Below are 15617 nucleotides of genomic sequence, written 5' to 3' on the forward strand. Positions count from 1 at the left end.
CATTCCCAGTGGGCCAGAAGTTTTCATACACTCAATTAGTATTTGGTAGCATTGCCTTTAAATTGTTTAACTTGAGTCAAAGTTTTCGGGTAGCCTTCCACAAGCTTCCCACAATAAGTTGGGGGAATTTTGGCCCATTCCTCCTGACAGAGCTGGTGTAACTGAGTCAGGTTTGTAGGCCTCCTTGCTCGCACACACTTTTTCAGTTCTGCCCACAAATTTTCTATAGGATTGAGGTCAGGGCTTTATGATGGCCACACCAATACCTTGACTTTGTTGTTCTTAAGCCATTTTGCCACAACTTTGGAAGTATGCTTGGGGTCATTGTCCATTTGGAAGACCCATTTGCGACCAAGCTTTAACTTACTGACTGATGTCTTGAGTTGTTGCTTCAATATATCCACGTAATCTTTCTTCCTCATGCCATCTATTTTGTGAAGTGCACCAGTCCCTCCTGCAGAAAAGCACCCCCACAACATGATGCTGCCACCCCCGTGCTTCACGGTTGGGATGGTGTTCTTCGGCTTGCAAGCATCCCCCTTTTTCTTCCAAACATAACGATGGTCATTATGGCCAAACAGTTCTATTTCTGTTTCATCAGACCAGAGAACATTTCTCCAAAAAGTACGATCTTTGTCCCCATGTGAAGTTGCTAACCGTAGTCTGGCTTTTTTATGGCGGTTTTGGAGCAGTGGCTTCTTCCTTGCTGAGCGACCTTTCAGGTTATGTCGATATAGGACTTGTTTTACTGTGGATATAGATACTTTTGTACCTGTTTCCTCCAGCATCTTCACAAAGTCCATTGCTGTTGTTCTGGGATTGATTTGCACTTTTCGCACCAAAATACGTTCATCACTAGGAGACAGAACGTGTCTCCTTCCTGAGCGGTATGACAGCTACGTGGTCCCATGGTGTTTATACTTGCGTACTATTGTTTGTACAGATGAACGTGGTACCTTCAGGCGTTTGGAAATTGCTCCCAAGGATGAACCAGACTTGTGGAGGTCTACAATTTTTTTTCTTGGGTCTTGGCTGATTTCTTTTGATTTTCCCGTGATGTCAAGCAAAGAGGCACTGAGTTTGAAGGTAGGCCTTGAAATACATCCACAGGTACACCTCCAATTGACTCAAATGATGTCAATTAGCCTATCAGAAGCTTCTAAAGCCATGACATCATTTTCTGGAATTTTCCAAGCTGTTTAAAGGCACAGTCAACTTAGTGTATGTAAACTTCTGACCCACTGGAATTGTGATACAGTGAAATTATAAGTGAAATAATCTGTCTGTAAACAATTGTTGGAAAAATGACTTGTCATGCACAAAGTAGATGTCCTAACCGACTTGCCAAAACTATAGTTTGTTAACAAGAAATTTGTGGAGTGGTTGAAAAAGGAGTTTTAATGACTCCAACCTAAGTTTATGTAAACTTCCGCCTTCAACTGTACAAGACCTTAACCAACAGTGCAGTTCAAGAAGATATACAATATCTGGATTGTCTTTCAATTCCTTCAACGCGTTTTGTTCATCATTACTGAGATTATCTGCTTGTTTAGGGGTACTGCGGGCGAATTGATCAAAATCATGTTCTATCAGCCTACTGTAGGTGAGAACAGAGGGACTCGCATTAACGTAAGGCACTAGACTCAAATTCTTTTTGAATGTCCTTTTAGTTCTTTCACATTCCCGATGCATTATAGTTTCTAAAAATTGCATTGCCATTACACGATTGTTGCCTAGTAGCACAGAATCAATTATTTAATGTAATTAACAAACAAATTTGAATGTGTCAACTTTAAATGCAAAAGGGCCCGTCCTATTGGAAGGAGAGATGGGAGAGTCCTTTACCCAGGACTGACACTTGGGCATCAGTGAAAGGCCCTGGAGAAATGTTGATTACCCAGAGATCTTGTTGCAGTTTCAACTGGACCTCTTCAGGTGGGCTGGGGGTTGACTTCCTGTTCATACTATGGCAGCTTGCCAAAAGTGATTTTATTTTAGACTATATCAAGGTGACATGAAAGCGTGCGTGTGTATTCCACGTTAATGGAGTTGACAGTCACCAGATGTACACTCTCTCGCTCCCTCTCTCAAATCAAATCTATTTATTTGGTTTGCATAAACAGTTTTGCAGATGTTATCGCAGGTGCAGAGAAATGCTTATGTTTCTCGCTCCAACAATGCAGTAATATCTAGCAAAGCCATCTCTCTCCCGCTCTCTCTGTGTCTCTCTCTGTCTCTCTCTGTCTCTTTCCTTCTCTCTCTCTCTCTCTCTCTCTCTCTCTCTCTCTCTCTCTCTCTCTCTCTCTCTCTCTCTCTCTCTCTCTCTCTCGCTCTCTGTCTCTCTCTCTGTGTCTCTCTCTTTCCTTCTCTCTCTCTCTCTCTCTCTCTCTCTTTCTCTCTCTCTTTCTCTCTCTCTCTCTCTCTCTCTCTCTCTCTCTCTTTCTCTGTGTCTCTCTCTCTCTTTCCTTCTCTCTCTTTCCTTCTCTCTCTGTCTCTCTCTCCCTCTTTCTTTCTCTCTCATACGCAGTAAATGACTTGCTGCTATGCAGTGACGACACTGTCACCTTCCTCAGGCTAGGGACACATGAATGCTCCCCTGCTGAGCCTTGTGGGAGATCCAGGTATAAATGTGGAATTGTGGGATGTTATTTTTGTAATGTTATTATTAGGACACGGAGCAGGAAAATATGAGCCTCCAGCTGTCTGGTATTTAGGGTAATGTTTACTAGTGTTGATGGAGTCTGGGTTGTCTGTTGCACTGGTTAATAATAGATTCATATTAGCCATTAGCCAACGCCAATGGCGACAGCTAGTCTTCCTGGGGCCCGACAAATATTAACACAACCTGGACATGAACCCATAAAGAGAAAGCAGATGTGACATTGGCCAGCCGGCCAGGAAGAAATCCCTATGGAAAGAACCCCTGAGAGGAACCAGACCAGATATGTCAGGCTGGGTGGAGGTGGAGATTAGAACACATAGTTAAGTCATGTCTGTTCTAGTGCGTTCTGAAATAAATGACTTGGTCATCTTTTGTTCTGGGGAAGTATATAATGTGTTATTCTCCTATATCATGTGAAGAATCAGTGGAGGCTGTCTGAAACCTATGGCTTTGAGCCTGTGTGAACCCTGTGACAGAGCAGTGGTCTGTGGGTCAGACAGTTCTCCCCTGTGGGTTTAAGGGGCAGAGATGTTCCCTGCCTGCCTACGAGGAAGCTCCAGTGATTAGCGACTAACGTTAGCGCCAGAATGGAACACTAAAGAACTCTAGCGAGCCAGCAGAAAACCTGGTAACTGTTGCTGCGGGGGGGCTAAGATGGAGGATGCTGCTGGTTGGCGTGGCAACAATGAATAGAGGACGTGTGTGTGAAGGAGGCAGAGTTAGTCTCGTTAGCCACCTGGGGCAGACTGGGTTGGCCTGACTCATCCGGCCTTGCTCTTCTCTCTCTCGTTCGCTCTCCCTCTATCTCGCTCTCTCTCTCTCTCTTCTCTCTCTCGTCTCTCTCTCCTTTCTCTCTCTCTCCTCTCTCTTCTCTCTCTCCTCCTTCTCTCTTCCTCTCTCTCTCTCCTCTCTCTCTTTGTTGACTAGACTTAATGTATTTCATTCAGTGATTAATTCATTGATAGACTAACTTCTCTGAACCAGATTTCCACTGTCTCTGTTAGTCTTGTTGCATCAGAGCCAGATGTCTCCTGGTGCGCTGCTTCACAATCTACAGGTACACAGAGAAAGAGAGAGAAAATAGACAGAGGTTTTGAGGTAAGGAAGATGGAGAGAACAGATTGTTAGGAATCTGAGCCTAATATTCCCTGGGGGTGTGTGTGTGTGTGTGTGTGACGGCCCAGTGTGTAGGATGTGTAGAGCGTGACTGCTGGTAGTTTGCCGTGTTAGTCGTGATAAGGCACGAGTCTCTTCTCTATTAGCCTTTGAGCCATAAGCCTTTGACAAGCTTGTATCTTCTCTGTAGGACACACACACACACACACACTGGTGTTTTTCCCAGTGTACAGATTCCAACCTAACCATGTAAACAGGAAACCCTTATTTTGATGACAGTCGAGCCAAATTCTGTGTGTGTGTTATGCCGTAGTACTCAGTGTTGTCTCCCTCTGCAGGATATGAGAAGACATGTCGTGATGACCCTCCTGGACACTGAGCAGTCTTATGTGGAGTCGCTCCGGACACTCATACAGGTAATACTACACACACACACACACACACACACACACGCACACAGGAACCACCAGTGCTAACAGATGGTTGAAGTTACAATGTCTTAATGTTAAATGACTCCTGCTAAAGCCCCTCTCCTCACCCCTCAGCCACACATCTCACTGCCTCATTCAGACAGGCAGTCTCCCCACCCAGACCCCACCCTCTCTCCACCCAGACCCCACCCTCCCCACCCAGACCCAAACCTCTCCCCGCCCTCTCCCCACCCAGACCCAAACCTCTCCCAACCCAGACCCCACCCTCTCCCCACCCAGACCCCACCCTCTCCCAACCCAGACCCCACCCTCTCCCAACCCAGACCCCACCTTCTCCCCACCCAGACCCAAACCCTCTCCCCACCCAGACCCAAACCCTCTCCCCACCCAGACCCAAACCCTCTCCCCACCCAGACCCAGACCCTCTCCCCACCCAGACCCAAACCCTCTCCCCACCCAGACCCAAACCCTCTCCCCACCCAAACCCTCTCCCTCTCCCTACCCAGACCCAAACCCTCTCCCCACCCAGACCCAAACCCTCTCCCCACCCAGACCCAAATCCTCTCCCCACCCAGACCCAAACCCTCTCCCCACCCAGACCCAAACCCTCTCCCCACCCAGACCCAAACCCTCTCCCCACCCAAACCCTCTCCCTCTCCCTACCCAGACCCAAACCCTCTCCCCACCCAAACCCTCTCCCTCTCCCTACCCAGACCCAAACCCTCTCCCCACCCAAACCCTCTCCCTCTCCCTACCCAGACCCAAACCCTCTCCCCACCCAGACCCAAACCCTCTCCCCACCCAGACCCAAACCCTCTCCCCACCCAGACCCAGACCCTCTCCCCACCCAGACCCAAACCCTCTCCCCACCCAGACCCAAACCCTCTCCCCACCCAAACCCTCTCCCTCTCCCTACCCAGACCCAAACCCTCTCCCCACCCAGACCCAAACCCTCTCCCCACCCAGACCCAAACCCTCTCCCCACCCAGACCCAAACCTCTCCCCGCCCTCTCCCCACCCAGACCCAAACCTCTCCCAACCCAGACCCCACCCTCTCCCCACCCAGACCCCACCCTCCCCACCCAGACCCAAACCTCTCCCCGCCCTCTCCCCACCCAGACCCAAACCTCTCCCAACCCAGACCCCACCCTCTCCCCACCCAGACCCCACCCTCTCCCAACCCAGACCCCACCCTCTCCCAACCCAGACCCCACCTTCTCCCCACCCAGACCCAAACCCTCTCCCCACCCAGACCCAAACCCTCTCCCCACCCAGACCCAAACCCTCTCCCCACCCAGACCCAGACCCTCTCCCCACCCAGACCCAAACCCTCTCCCCACCCAGACCCAAACCCTCTCCCCACCCAAACCCTCTCCCTCTCATACAGGTAATACTACACCCACACACACACACACACACACACACGCACACAGGAACCACCAGTGCTAACAGATGGTTGAAGTTACAATGTCTTAATGTTAAATGACTCCTGCTAAAGCCCCTCTCCTCACCCCTCAGCCACACATCTCACTGCCTCATTCAGACAGGCAGTCTCCCCACCCAGACCCCACCCTCTCTCCACCCAGACCCCACCCTCCCCACCCAGACCCAAACCTCTCCCCGCCCTCTCCCCACCCAGACCCAAACCTCTCCCAACCCAGACCCCACCCTCTCCCCACCCAGACCCCACCCTCTCCCAACCCAGACCCCACCCTCTCCCAACCCAGACCCCACCTTCTCCCCACCCAGACCCAAACCCTCTCCCCACCCAGACCCAAACCCTCTCCCCACCCAGACCCAGACCCTCTCCCCACCCAGACCCAAACCCTCTCCCCACCCAGACCCAAACCCTCTCCCCACCCAAACCCTCTCCCTCTCCCTACCCAGACCCAAACCCTCTCCCCACCCAGACCCAAACCCTCTCCCCACCCAGACCCAAATCCTCTCCCCACCCAGACCCAAACCCTCTCCCCACCCAGACCCAAACCCTCTCCCCACCCAGACCCAAACCCTCTCCCCACCCAAACCCTCTCCCTCTCCCTACCCAGACCCAAACCCTCTCCCCACCCAAACCCTCTCCCTCTCCCTACCCAGACCCAAACCCTCTCCCCACCCAAACCCTCTCCCTCTCCCTACCCAGACCCAAACCCTCTCCCCACCCAGACCCAAACCCTCTCCCCACCCAGACCCAAACCCTCTCCCCACCCAGACCCAAACCCTCTCCCCACCCAGACCCAAACCCTCTCCCCACCCAGACCCAAACCCTCTCCCCACCCAGACCCAGACCCAAGAGGGGGATGAGAGGCTTGGGAGAGGAGAGAGGGGGGAGAGAGAGAGAGGGGAAGAGAGGCTTGGGAGAGTTGAGAGAGGGGGCAGGGCTGAGGAGAGAGAGGGGGAAGAGAGGCTGAGGAGAGAGAGGGGGAAGAGAGGCTGAGGAGAGAGAGAGGGGGAAGAGAGGCTGAGGAGAGAGAGAGGGGGAAGAGAGGCTGAGGAGAGAGAGAGGGGGAAGAGAGGCTGAGGAGAGAGAGAGGGGGAAGAGAGGCATAGGAGAGAGAGGGGGAAGAGAGGCATAGGAGAGAGAGGGGGAAGAGAGGCATAGGAGAGAGAGGGGGAAGAGAGGCTTAAGGAGAGGAAAGAGAGAGAGGGGAAGAGAGGCTTGGGAGAGGAGAGAGGGGGGAGAGGGGAAGAGGGGCTTGGGAGAGGAGAGAGGGGGGAGAGGAGAGGGAGAGAGAGAGAGAGAGAGAGAGGGGAAGAGGGGCTTGGGAGATGAGAGAGAGAGGGGAAGAGAGGCTTGGGAGAGGAAAGAGAGAGAGGGGAAGAGAGGCTTGTGAGAGGAGAGATGGGGGAGAGAGAGAGAGAGAGGTTTAAGAGAGGCTTGTGAGAGGAGAGAGAAAGAGGGTTAAGAGAGGCTTGTGAGAGGAGAGAGGAGGGAGAGAGGCTTGTGAGAGGAGAGTGAGAGAGGGTTTAAGAGAGGCTTGTGAGAGGGAGAAAGATGGGGTATGTTAAACTGCAGCCATAGTAAACCCAGGTGCCATGTAGTCAAAACAGAATGAGAAGCGTGTGTGATACACCATCGATTAGGCATTAATACACTGTATTAATAAACAATGCACCTCGCGCACACACACACATCCTACCAACTCAGGCTGTATACGCAGATCACACACAAATACACCATTCCAACTCATGTGCTTGTTTCACAGGGTCTGTGGCTTGCCTGGATGTGTTCGCATTTCACAAGGCTGGTGTCAGGAAAATAAGCTTTCATTTTCCCAAAATAGAAACATATTCTCTCTCTCTCTACCTCTCCCCCTCCCCCTCTCTCTCTCTATCTGTAGGGCTATATGCGGCCTCTGAAGCAGCCAGACAGTGTATCACTAGTTGATCCCTCATTGGTGGATGAGATGTTTTATCAGATCCCAGAGATCCTGGAGCACCATGAGCACTTCCTGGAACAGGTCACCGGCTGCATCAGCCAATGGCACGACAAACAGACCGTGGGTCAGCTGCTTATCCAATCAGTAAGTACCTCCATCCATCCAATCACTGTAAACCATGGACAATGGAAAAACCACGGGTGAAAGTAAGTCGGTGTGGTCCGGTACAGGGAAAACATATTAATTAAAACAAAATGTCAAGAAAACTATAATACACCATCATTTACCAACTGTATGTCAGCCACATGAAAAATCAGGGAATTGATGTGGAACCGTGTGGTTTACGCTCCATATTGATGTGGAACCGTGTTGTTTACGCTCCGTATTGATGTGGAACCGTGTGGTTTACACTCCATATTGATGTGGAACCGTGTGGTATACGCTCCGTATTGATGTGGAACCGTGTGGTATACGCTCCGTATTGATGTGGAACCGTGAGGTATACGCTCCGTATTGATGTGGAACCGTGTGGTATACGCTCCTTATTGATGTGGAACCGTGTGGTATACGCTCCGTATTGATGTGGAACCGTGTGGTATACGCTCCGTATTGATGTGGAACCGTGTGGTTTACGCTCCGTATTGATGTGGAACCGTGTGGTATACGCTCCGTATTTATGTGGAACCGTGTGGTATACGCTCCGTATTGATGTGGAACCGTGTGGTATACGCTCCGTATTGATGTGGAAACGTGTGGTATACGCTCCGTATTGATGTGGAACCGTGTGGTATACGCTCCGTATTGATGTGGAACCGTGAGGTATACGCTTCGTATTGATGTGGAACCGTGTGGTATACGCTCCGTATTGATGTGGAACCGTGTGGTATACGCTCCGTATTGATGTGGAACCGTGTGGTATACGCTCCGTATTGATGTGGAACCGTGAGGTATACGCTCCGTATTGATGTGGAACCGTGTGGTTTACGCTCCGTATTGATGTGGAACCGTGTGGTATACGCTCCGTATTGATGTGGAACCGTGTGGTATACGCTCCGTATTGATGTGGAACCGTGAGGTATACGCTCCGTATTGATGTGGAACCGTGTGGTTTACGCTCCGTATTGATGTGGAACCGTGTGGTTTACGCTCCGTATTGATGTGGAACCGTGTGGTATACGCTCCGTATTGATGTGGAACCGTGTGGTATACGCTCCGTATTGATGTGGAACCGTGAGGTATACGCTCCGTATTGATGTGGAACCGTGTGGTTTACGCTCCGTATTGATGTGGAACCGTGTGGTATACGCTCCGTATTGATGTGGAACCGTGTGGTATACGCTCCGTATTGATGTGGAACTGTGAGGTATACGCTCCGTATTGATGTGGAACCGTGTGGTTTACGCTCCGTATTGATGTGGAACCGTGTGGTGTACGCTCCGTATTGATGTGGAACCGTGTGGTATACGCTCCGTATTGATGTGGAACCGTGTTGTATACGCTCCGTATTGATGTGGAACCGTGTGGTATACGCTCCGTATTGATGTGGAACCGTGTGGTGTACGCTCCGTATTGATGTGGAACCGTGTGGTATACGCTCCGTATTGATGTGGAACCGTGTGGTATACGCTCCGTATTGATGTGGAACCGTGTGGTATACGCTCCGTATTGATGTGGAACCGTGTGGTATACGCTCCGTATTGATGTGGAACCGTGTGGTATACGCTCCGTATTGATGTGGAACCGTGTGGTATACGCTCCGTATTGATGTGGAACCGTGTGGTATACGCTCCATATTGATGTGGAACCGTGTGGTATACGCTCCATATTGCATTGTTGTTTGACGAGAACACTTACATTTTGCGGAAGGCGGAGATGAATGTCCGATTCTCGAGACGCACGCACACATCAGGGGACACGTCAGTACAGGCTACCAGTGTAGGCCAGATGACAATCACAGAATGTCATTACATAAATGTTCTACCTTTTGGTCATGTAGTGTACCACCGAGAGAGACACATACATACATATACACACACCTCACCACTAAATAATAAGGTACAGTGACTTCCCCCTGACCCTACCTCCTGTAAGTTCACGGTCCCGTGTTAACCCCCCGTCTCCTCTCCTGGTTCGTGTTAACCCCCCGTCTCCTCTCCTGGTCCGTGTTAACCCCCCCGTGTCCTCTCCTGGTCCGTGTTAACCCCCCCGTCTCCTCTCCTGGTCCGTGTTAACCCCCGTCTCCTCTCCTGGTCCGTGTTAACCCCCCGTCTCCTCTCCTGGTCCGTGTTAACCCCCCCGTCTCCTCTCCTGGTCCGTGTTAACCCCCCCGTCTCCTCTCCTGGTCCGTGTTAACCCCCGTCTCCTCTCCTGGTCCGTGTTAACCCCCCCCGTGTCCTCTCCTGGTCCGTGTTAACCCCCCCCGTGTCCTCTCCTGGTCCGTGTTAACCCCCGTCTCCTCTCCTGATCCGTGTTAACCCCCCCGTCTCCTCTCCTGGTCCGTGTTAACCCCCCCAGTCTCCTCTCCTGGTCCGTGTTAACCCCCGTCTCCTCTCCTGGTCCGTGTTAACCCCCCCCGTGTCCTCTCCTGGTCCGTGTTAACCCCCGTCTCCTCTCCTGATCCGTGTTAACCCCCCCGTCTCCTCTCCTGGTTCGTGTTAACCCCCCCGTCTCCTCTCCTGGTCCGTGTTAACCCCCGTCTCCTCTCCTGGTTCGTGTTAACCCCCCGTCTCCTCTCCTGGTCCGTGTTAACCCCCCCGTCTCCTCTCCTGGTCCGTGTTAACCCCCCGTCTCCTCTCCTGGTCCGTGTTAACCCCCCCGTCTCCTCTCCTGGTCCGTGTTAACCCCCGTCTCCTCTCCTGGTTCGTGTTAACCCCCCGTCTCCTCTCCTGGTCCGTGTTAACCCCCCCGTCTCCTCTCCTGGTCCGTGTTAACCCCCCCGTCTCCTCTCCTGGTCCGTGTTAACCCCCCCCGTCTCCTCTCCTGGTTCGTGTTAACCCCCCCCGTCTCCTCTCCTGGTCCGTGTTAACCCTCCTGTCTCCTCTCCTGGTCCGTGTTAACCCCCCCGTCTCCTCTCCTGGTCCGTGTTAACCCCCCGTCTCCTCTCCTGGTCCGTGTTAACCCCCCGTCTCCTCTCCTGGTCCGTGTTAACCCCCCGTCTCCTCTCCTGGTCCGTGTTAACCCCCCGTCTCCTCTCCTGGTCCGTGTTAACCCCCCCGTCTCCTCTCCTGGTCCGTGTTAACCCCCCGTGTCCTCTCCTGGTCCGTGTTAACCCCCCCGTGTCCTCTCCTGGTCCGTGTTAACCCCCCCGTCTCCTCTCCTGGTCCGTGTTAACCCCCCGTCTCCTCTCCTGGTCCGTGTTAACCCCCGTCTCCTCTCCTGGTCCGTGTTAACCCCCGTCTCCTCTCCTGGTCCGTGTTAACCCCCCCGTCTCCTCTCCTGGTCCGTGTTAACCCCCCTGTCTCCTCTCCTGGTCCGTGTTAACCCCCCCGTGTCCTCTCCTGGTCCGTGTTAACCCCCCCGTCTCCTCTCCTGGTCCGTGTTAACCCCCAGTCTCCTCTCCTGGTCCGTGTTAACCCCCGTCTCCTCTCCTGGTCCGTGTTAACCCCCGTCTCCTCTCCTGGTCCGTGTTAACCCCCCCGTCTCCTCTCCTGGTCCTTGTTAACCCCCATCTCCTCTCCTGGTCCTTGTTAACCCCCGTCTCCTCTCCTGGTCCGTGTTAACCCCCCCGTCTCCTCTCCTGGTCCGTGTTAACCCCCCCGTCTCCTCTCCTGGTCCGTGTTAACCCCCCGTCTCCTCTCCTGGTCCGTGTTAACCCCCCCGTCTTCTCTCCTGGTCCGTGTTAACCCCCCCGTCTCCTCTCCTGGTCCGTGTTACCCCCCGTCTCCTCTCCTGGTCCGTGTTAACCCCCCCCGTCTCCTCTCCTGGTCCGTGTTAACCCCCCCGTCTCCTCTCCTGGTCCGTGTTAACCCCCCGTCTTCTCTCCTGGTCCGTGTTACCTCTCTACTGGTAGCCCTCTAGTTCACCACAACACACACATCTCCCAGGCTAAACACACAAACACCTCCCCCCACACACACACCTCCACGGCCAAAGAACATAGGCCTCAGTCGCTCCCTCTGGGGGCAGAGAGACGTAACCTAACCGGTGTGGCATCGCTAGCCTATGCAGTCAGATTGTGTAGCATTGTTAGCCCATGCAAGTAAAATGCAGTCAGACTGGGTAGCATTGTTAGCCCATGCTAGTGGAATGCAGTTAGAATATGTGGCATTGTTAGCCCATGCTAGTGGAATGCAGTTAGAATATGTGGCATTGTTAGCCCATGCTAGTGGAATGCAGTTAGAATATGTGGCATTGTTAGCCTATTCTAGTGGAATGTAGCGAGTACTAATCCCTTGACCTGTCTGAACTTCCTTTGAGCTAGACATTTCTGCTACAGCGAGGTCAACTCTCGGAGTGTATGTTTGTGTGTGTGTGTGTGTGTGTCTGGCATGTCAGTTTACACACAGATGTCATGTCCCTCAACCTCCCCTCACCCAGTCTCTCTCACCCTCTCACCTTTCTCTCTCACCCCCTAACTCCTCTCTCTTAACTCCCTCACCCCTCTCTCACCCCCTTCACCCCGCTCTCTTTTACCCCTGTCACCCCTTCTCCCCCTCTACAGTTCAGCCCCTTGTAATGATAACCTGTCAACACACATCTGTCTCAATAGCCCTGACCTGCCTGACACCGTGCACTAACACATGGCCTGACACCGTGCCCTGACCTGCCTGACACCGTGCCCTGACCTGCCTGACACCGTGCACTAACACATGGCCTGACACCGTGCACTAACACATGGCCTGACACCGTGCCCTGACCTGGCCTGACACCGTGCACTAACACATGGTCTGACACCGTGCCCTGACCTGGCCTGACACCGTGCACTGACCTGGCCTGACACCATGCACTAACACATGGTCTGACACCGTGCCCTGACCTGGCCTGACACCGTGCACTAACACATGGTCTGACACCGTGCCCTGACCTGCCTGACACCGTGCACTAACACATGGCCTGACACCGTGCACTAACACATGGCCTGACACCGTGCCCTGACCTGGCCTGACACCGTGCCCTGACCTGGCCTGACACCGTGCCCTGACCTGGCCTGACACCGTGCACTAACACATGGCCTGACACCGTGCCCTGACCTGGCCTGACACCGTGCCCTGACCTGGCCTGACACCGTGCCCTGACCTGGCCTGACACCGTGCCCTGACCTGGCCTGACACCGTGCCCTGACCTGGCCTGACACCGTGCACTAACACATGGCCTGACACCGTGCCCTGACCTGGCCTGACACCGTGCCCTGACCTGGCCTGACACCGTGCCCTAACACATGGCCTGACACCGTGCCCTGACCTGGCCTGACACCGTGCCCTGACCTGGCCTGACACCGTGCCCTGACCTGGCCTGACACCGTGCCCTGACCTGGCCTGACACCGTGCCCTGACCTGGCCTGACACCGTGCCCTGACCTGGCCTGACACCGTGCCCTGACCTGGCCTGACACCGTGCCCTAACACATGGCCTGACACCGTGCCCTAACACATGGCCTGACACCGTGCCCTAACACATGGCCTGACACCGTGCCCTAACACATGGCCTGACACCGTGCCCTAACACATGGCCTGACACCGTGCCCTAACACATGGCCTGACACCGTGCCCTAACACATGGCCTGACACCGTGCCCTAACACATGGCCTGACACCGTGCCCTAACACATGGCCTGACACCGTGCCCTAACACATGGCCTGACACCGTGCCCTAACACATGGCCTGACACCGTGCCCTAACACATGGCCTGACACCGTGCCCTAACACATGGCCTGACACTGTGCCCTGACCTGGCCTGACACCGTGCACTAACACCTGCAGAACCTCTGTGCCGTCTATGCAGTCATGCTCCCTCCTTTGACAGACAGCCGACAGTAACATGTATAGTTAGTAGAGCGTGGAGCTTGTAACCCCAGGGTAATGGGTTGGGTTCATGGGACCACCCATAGGTATAAAGTATGCACGCATGACTAAGTAGATTTGGACTAACACATGGTCTGACACCGTGCCCTGACCTGCCTGACACCGTGCACTAACACATGGCCTGACACCGTGCACTAACACATGGCCTGACACCGTGCCCTGACCTGCCTGACACCGTGCACTAACACATGGCCTGACACCGTGCACTAACACATGGCCTGACACCGTGCACTAACACATGGCCTGACACCGTGCACTAACACATGGCCTGACACCGTGCACTAACACATGGCCTGACACCGTGCACTAACACATGGCCTGACACCGTGCACTAACACATGGCCTGACACCGTGCACTAACACATGGCCTGACACCGTGCACTAACACATGGCCTGACACCGTGCACTAACACATGGCCTGACACCGTGCACTAACACATGGCCTGACACCGTGCACTAACACATGGCCTGACACCGTGCCCTGACCTGGCCTGACACCGTGCCCTGACCTGGCCTGACACCGTGCACTAACACATGGCCTGACACCGTGCCCTGACCTGGCCTGACACCGTGCCCTGACCTGGCCTGACACCGTGCCCTGACCTGGCCTGACACCGTGCACTAACACATGGCCTGACACCGTGCCCTGACCTGGCCTGACACCGTGCCCTGACCTGGCCTGACACCGTGCCCTGACCTGGCCTGACACCGTGCCCTGACCTGGCCTGACACCGTGCCCTAACACATGGCCTGACACCGTGCCCTAACACATGGCCTGACACCGTGCCCTAACACATGGCCTGACACCGTGCCCTAACACATGGCCTGACACCGTGCCCTAACACATGGCCTGACACCGTGCCCTAACACATGGCCTGACACCGTGCCCTAACACATGGCCTGACACCGTGCCCTAACACATGGCCTGACACCGTGCCCTAACACATGGCCTGACACCGTGCCCTAACACATGGCCTGACACCGTGCCCTAACACATGGCCTGACACTGTGCCCTGACCTGGCCTGACACTGTGCCCTGACCTGGCCTGACACCGTGCCCTAACACATGGCCTGACACCGTGCCCTAACACATGGCCTGACACCGTGCCCTAACACATGGCCTGACACCGTGCCCTAACACATGGCCTGACACCGTGCCCTAACACATGGCCTGACACTGTGCCCTGACCTGGCCTGACACCGTGCACTAACACCTGCAGAACCTCTGTGCCGTCTATGCAGTCATGCTCCCTCCTTTGACAGACAGCCGACAGTAACATGTATAGTTAGTAGAGCGTGGAGCTTGTAACCCCAGGGTAATGGGTTGGGTTCATGGGACCACCCATAGGTATAAAGTATGCACGCATGACTAAGTAGATTTGGATAAAAGCATCTGCTAAACAGCATATATTATTACTATATATTAGACTAGAGAGAGGATAAAAGCATCTGCTAAACGGCATATATTATTACTATATATTAGACTAGAGAGAGGATAAAAGCATCTGCTAAACGGCATATATTATTACTATATATTAGACTAGAGAGAGGATAAAAGCATCTGCTAAACGGCATATATTATTACTATATATTAGACTAGAGAGAGGATAAAAGAGGGATATACTGTAAATACTCGATACTATGGAGCCAGGGAGGTTGTGCAAGAGAGTTGGCCTGCCAGTTAGGGCAACCTTGTGTTTCTAGACCTCCATTCTATTTACTTCCTGTCCAGAGTGTGTTTATTTACTTCCTGTCCAGAGTGTTATCATAATGTTCACAATTTCACAGTATTATTCCAACCTCATAGTGTGGAAATGTATATAAAACACAGAAAAACCACATTTTTGATGGCACTGCACCTTTAAAAGGATAAAAAAGAATGACTTCCACATTAGAAGGGAAAGAGTGACCGAAGAGAATGGGGAGAGTGGCTGCTTGTGTAACTGGAGGGTGGAGGGATGGGGAGAGGGGTTACAGGTGTAACTGGAGGGTGGAGGGATGGGGAGAGGGGT

At 53.4% G+C, this 15617-nt stretch overlaps 1 protein-coding gene across 2 annotated transcripts in view; it reads left to right on the forward strand.

Annotated features, from left to right (window-relative positions):
• The window catches only part of LOC129822460 (rho guanine nucleotide exchange factor 17-like), a 112297-nt gene that overhangs the window by 72617 nt on the left and 24063 nt on the right, over positions 1-15617 (forward strand). For both annotated transcript variants that reach the window (XM_055880754.1, XM_055880752.1), the window contains exons 2-3: positions 4117-4194; positions 7548-7730. In XM_055880754.1, coding sequence (XP_055736729.1) covers positions 4117-4194; positions 7548-7730 — 261 coding nt within the window. The remainder of the gene's footprint in view (positions 1-4116; positions 4195-7547; positions 7731-15617) is intronic.

The sequence above is a fragment of the Salvelinus fontinalis genome, chromosome 24 (genome assembly GCF_029448725.1).
Source record: "Salvelinus fontinalis isolate EN_2023a chromosome 24, ASM2944872v1, whole genome shotgun sequence".
NCBI lineage: Eukaryota > Metazoa > Chordata > Actinopteri > Salmoniformes > Salmonidae > Salvelinus > Salvelinus fontinalis.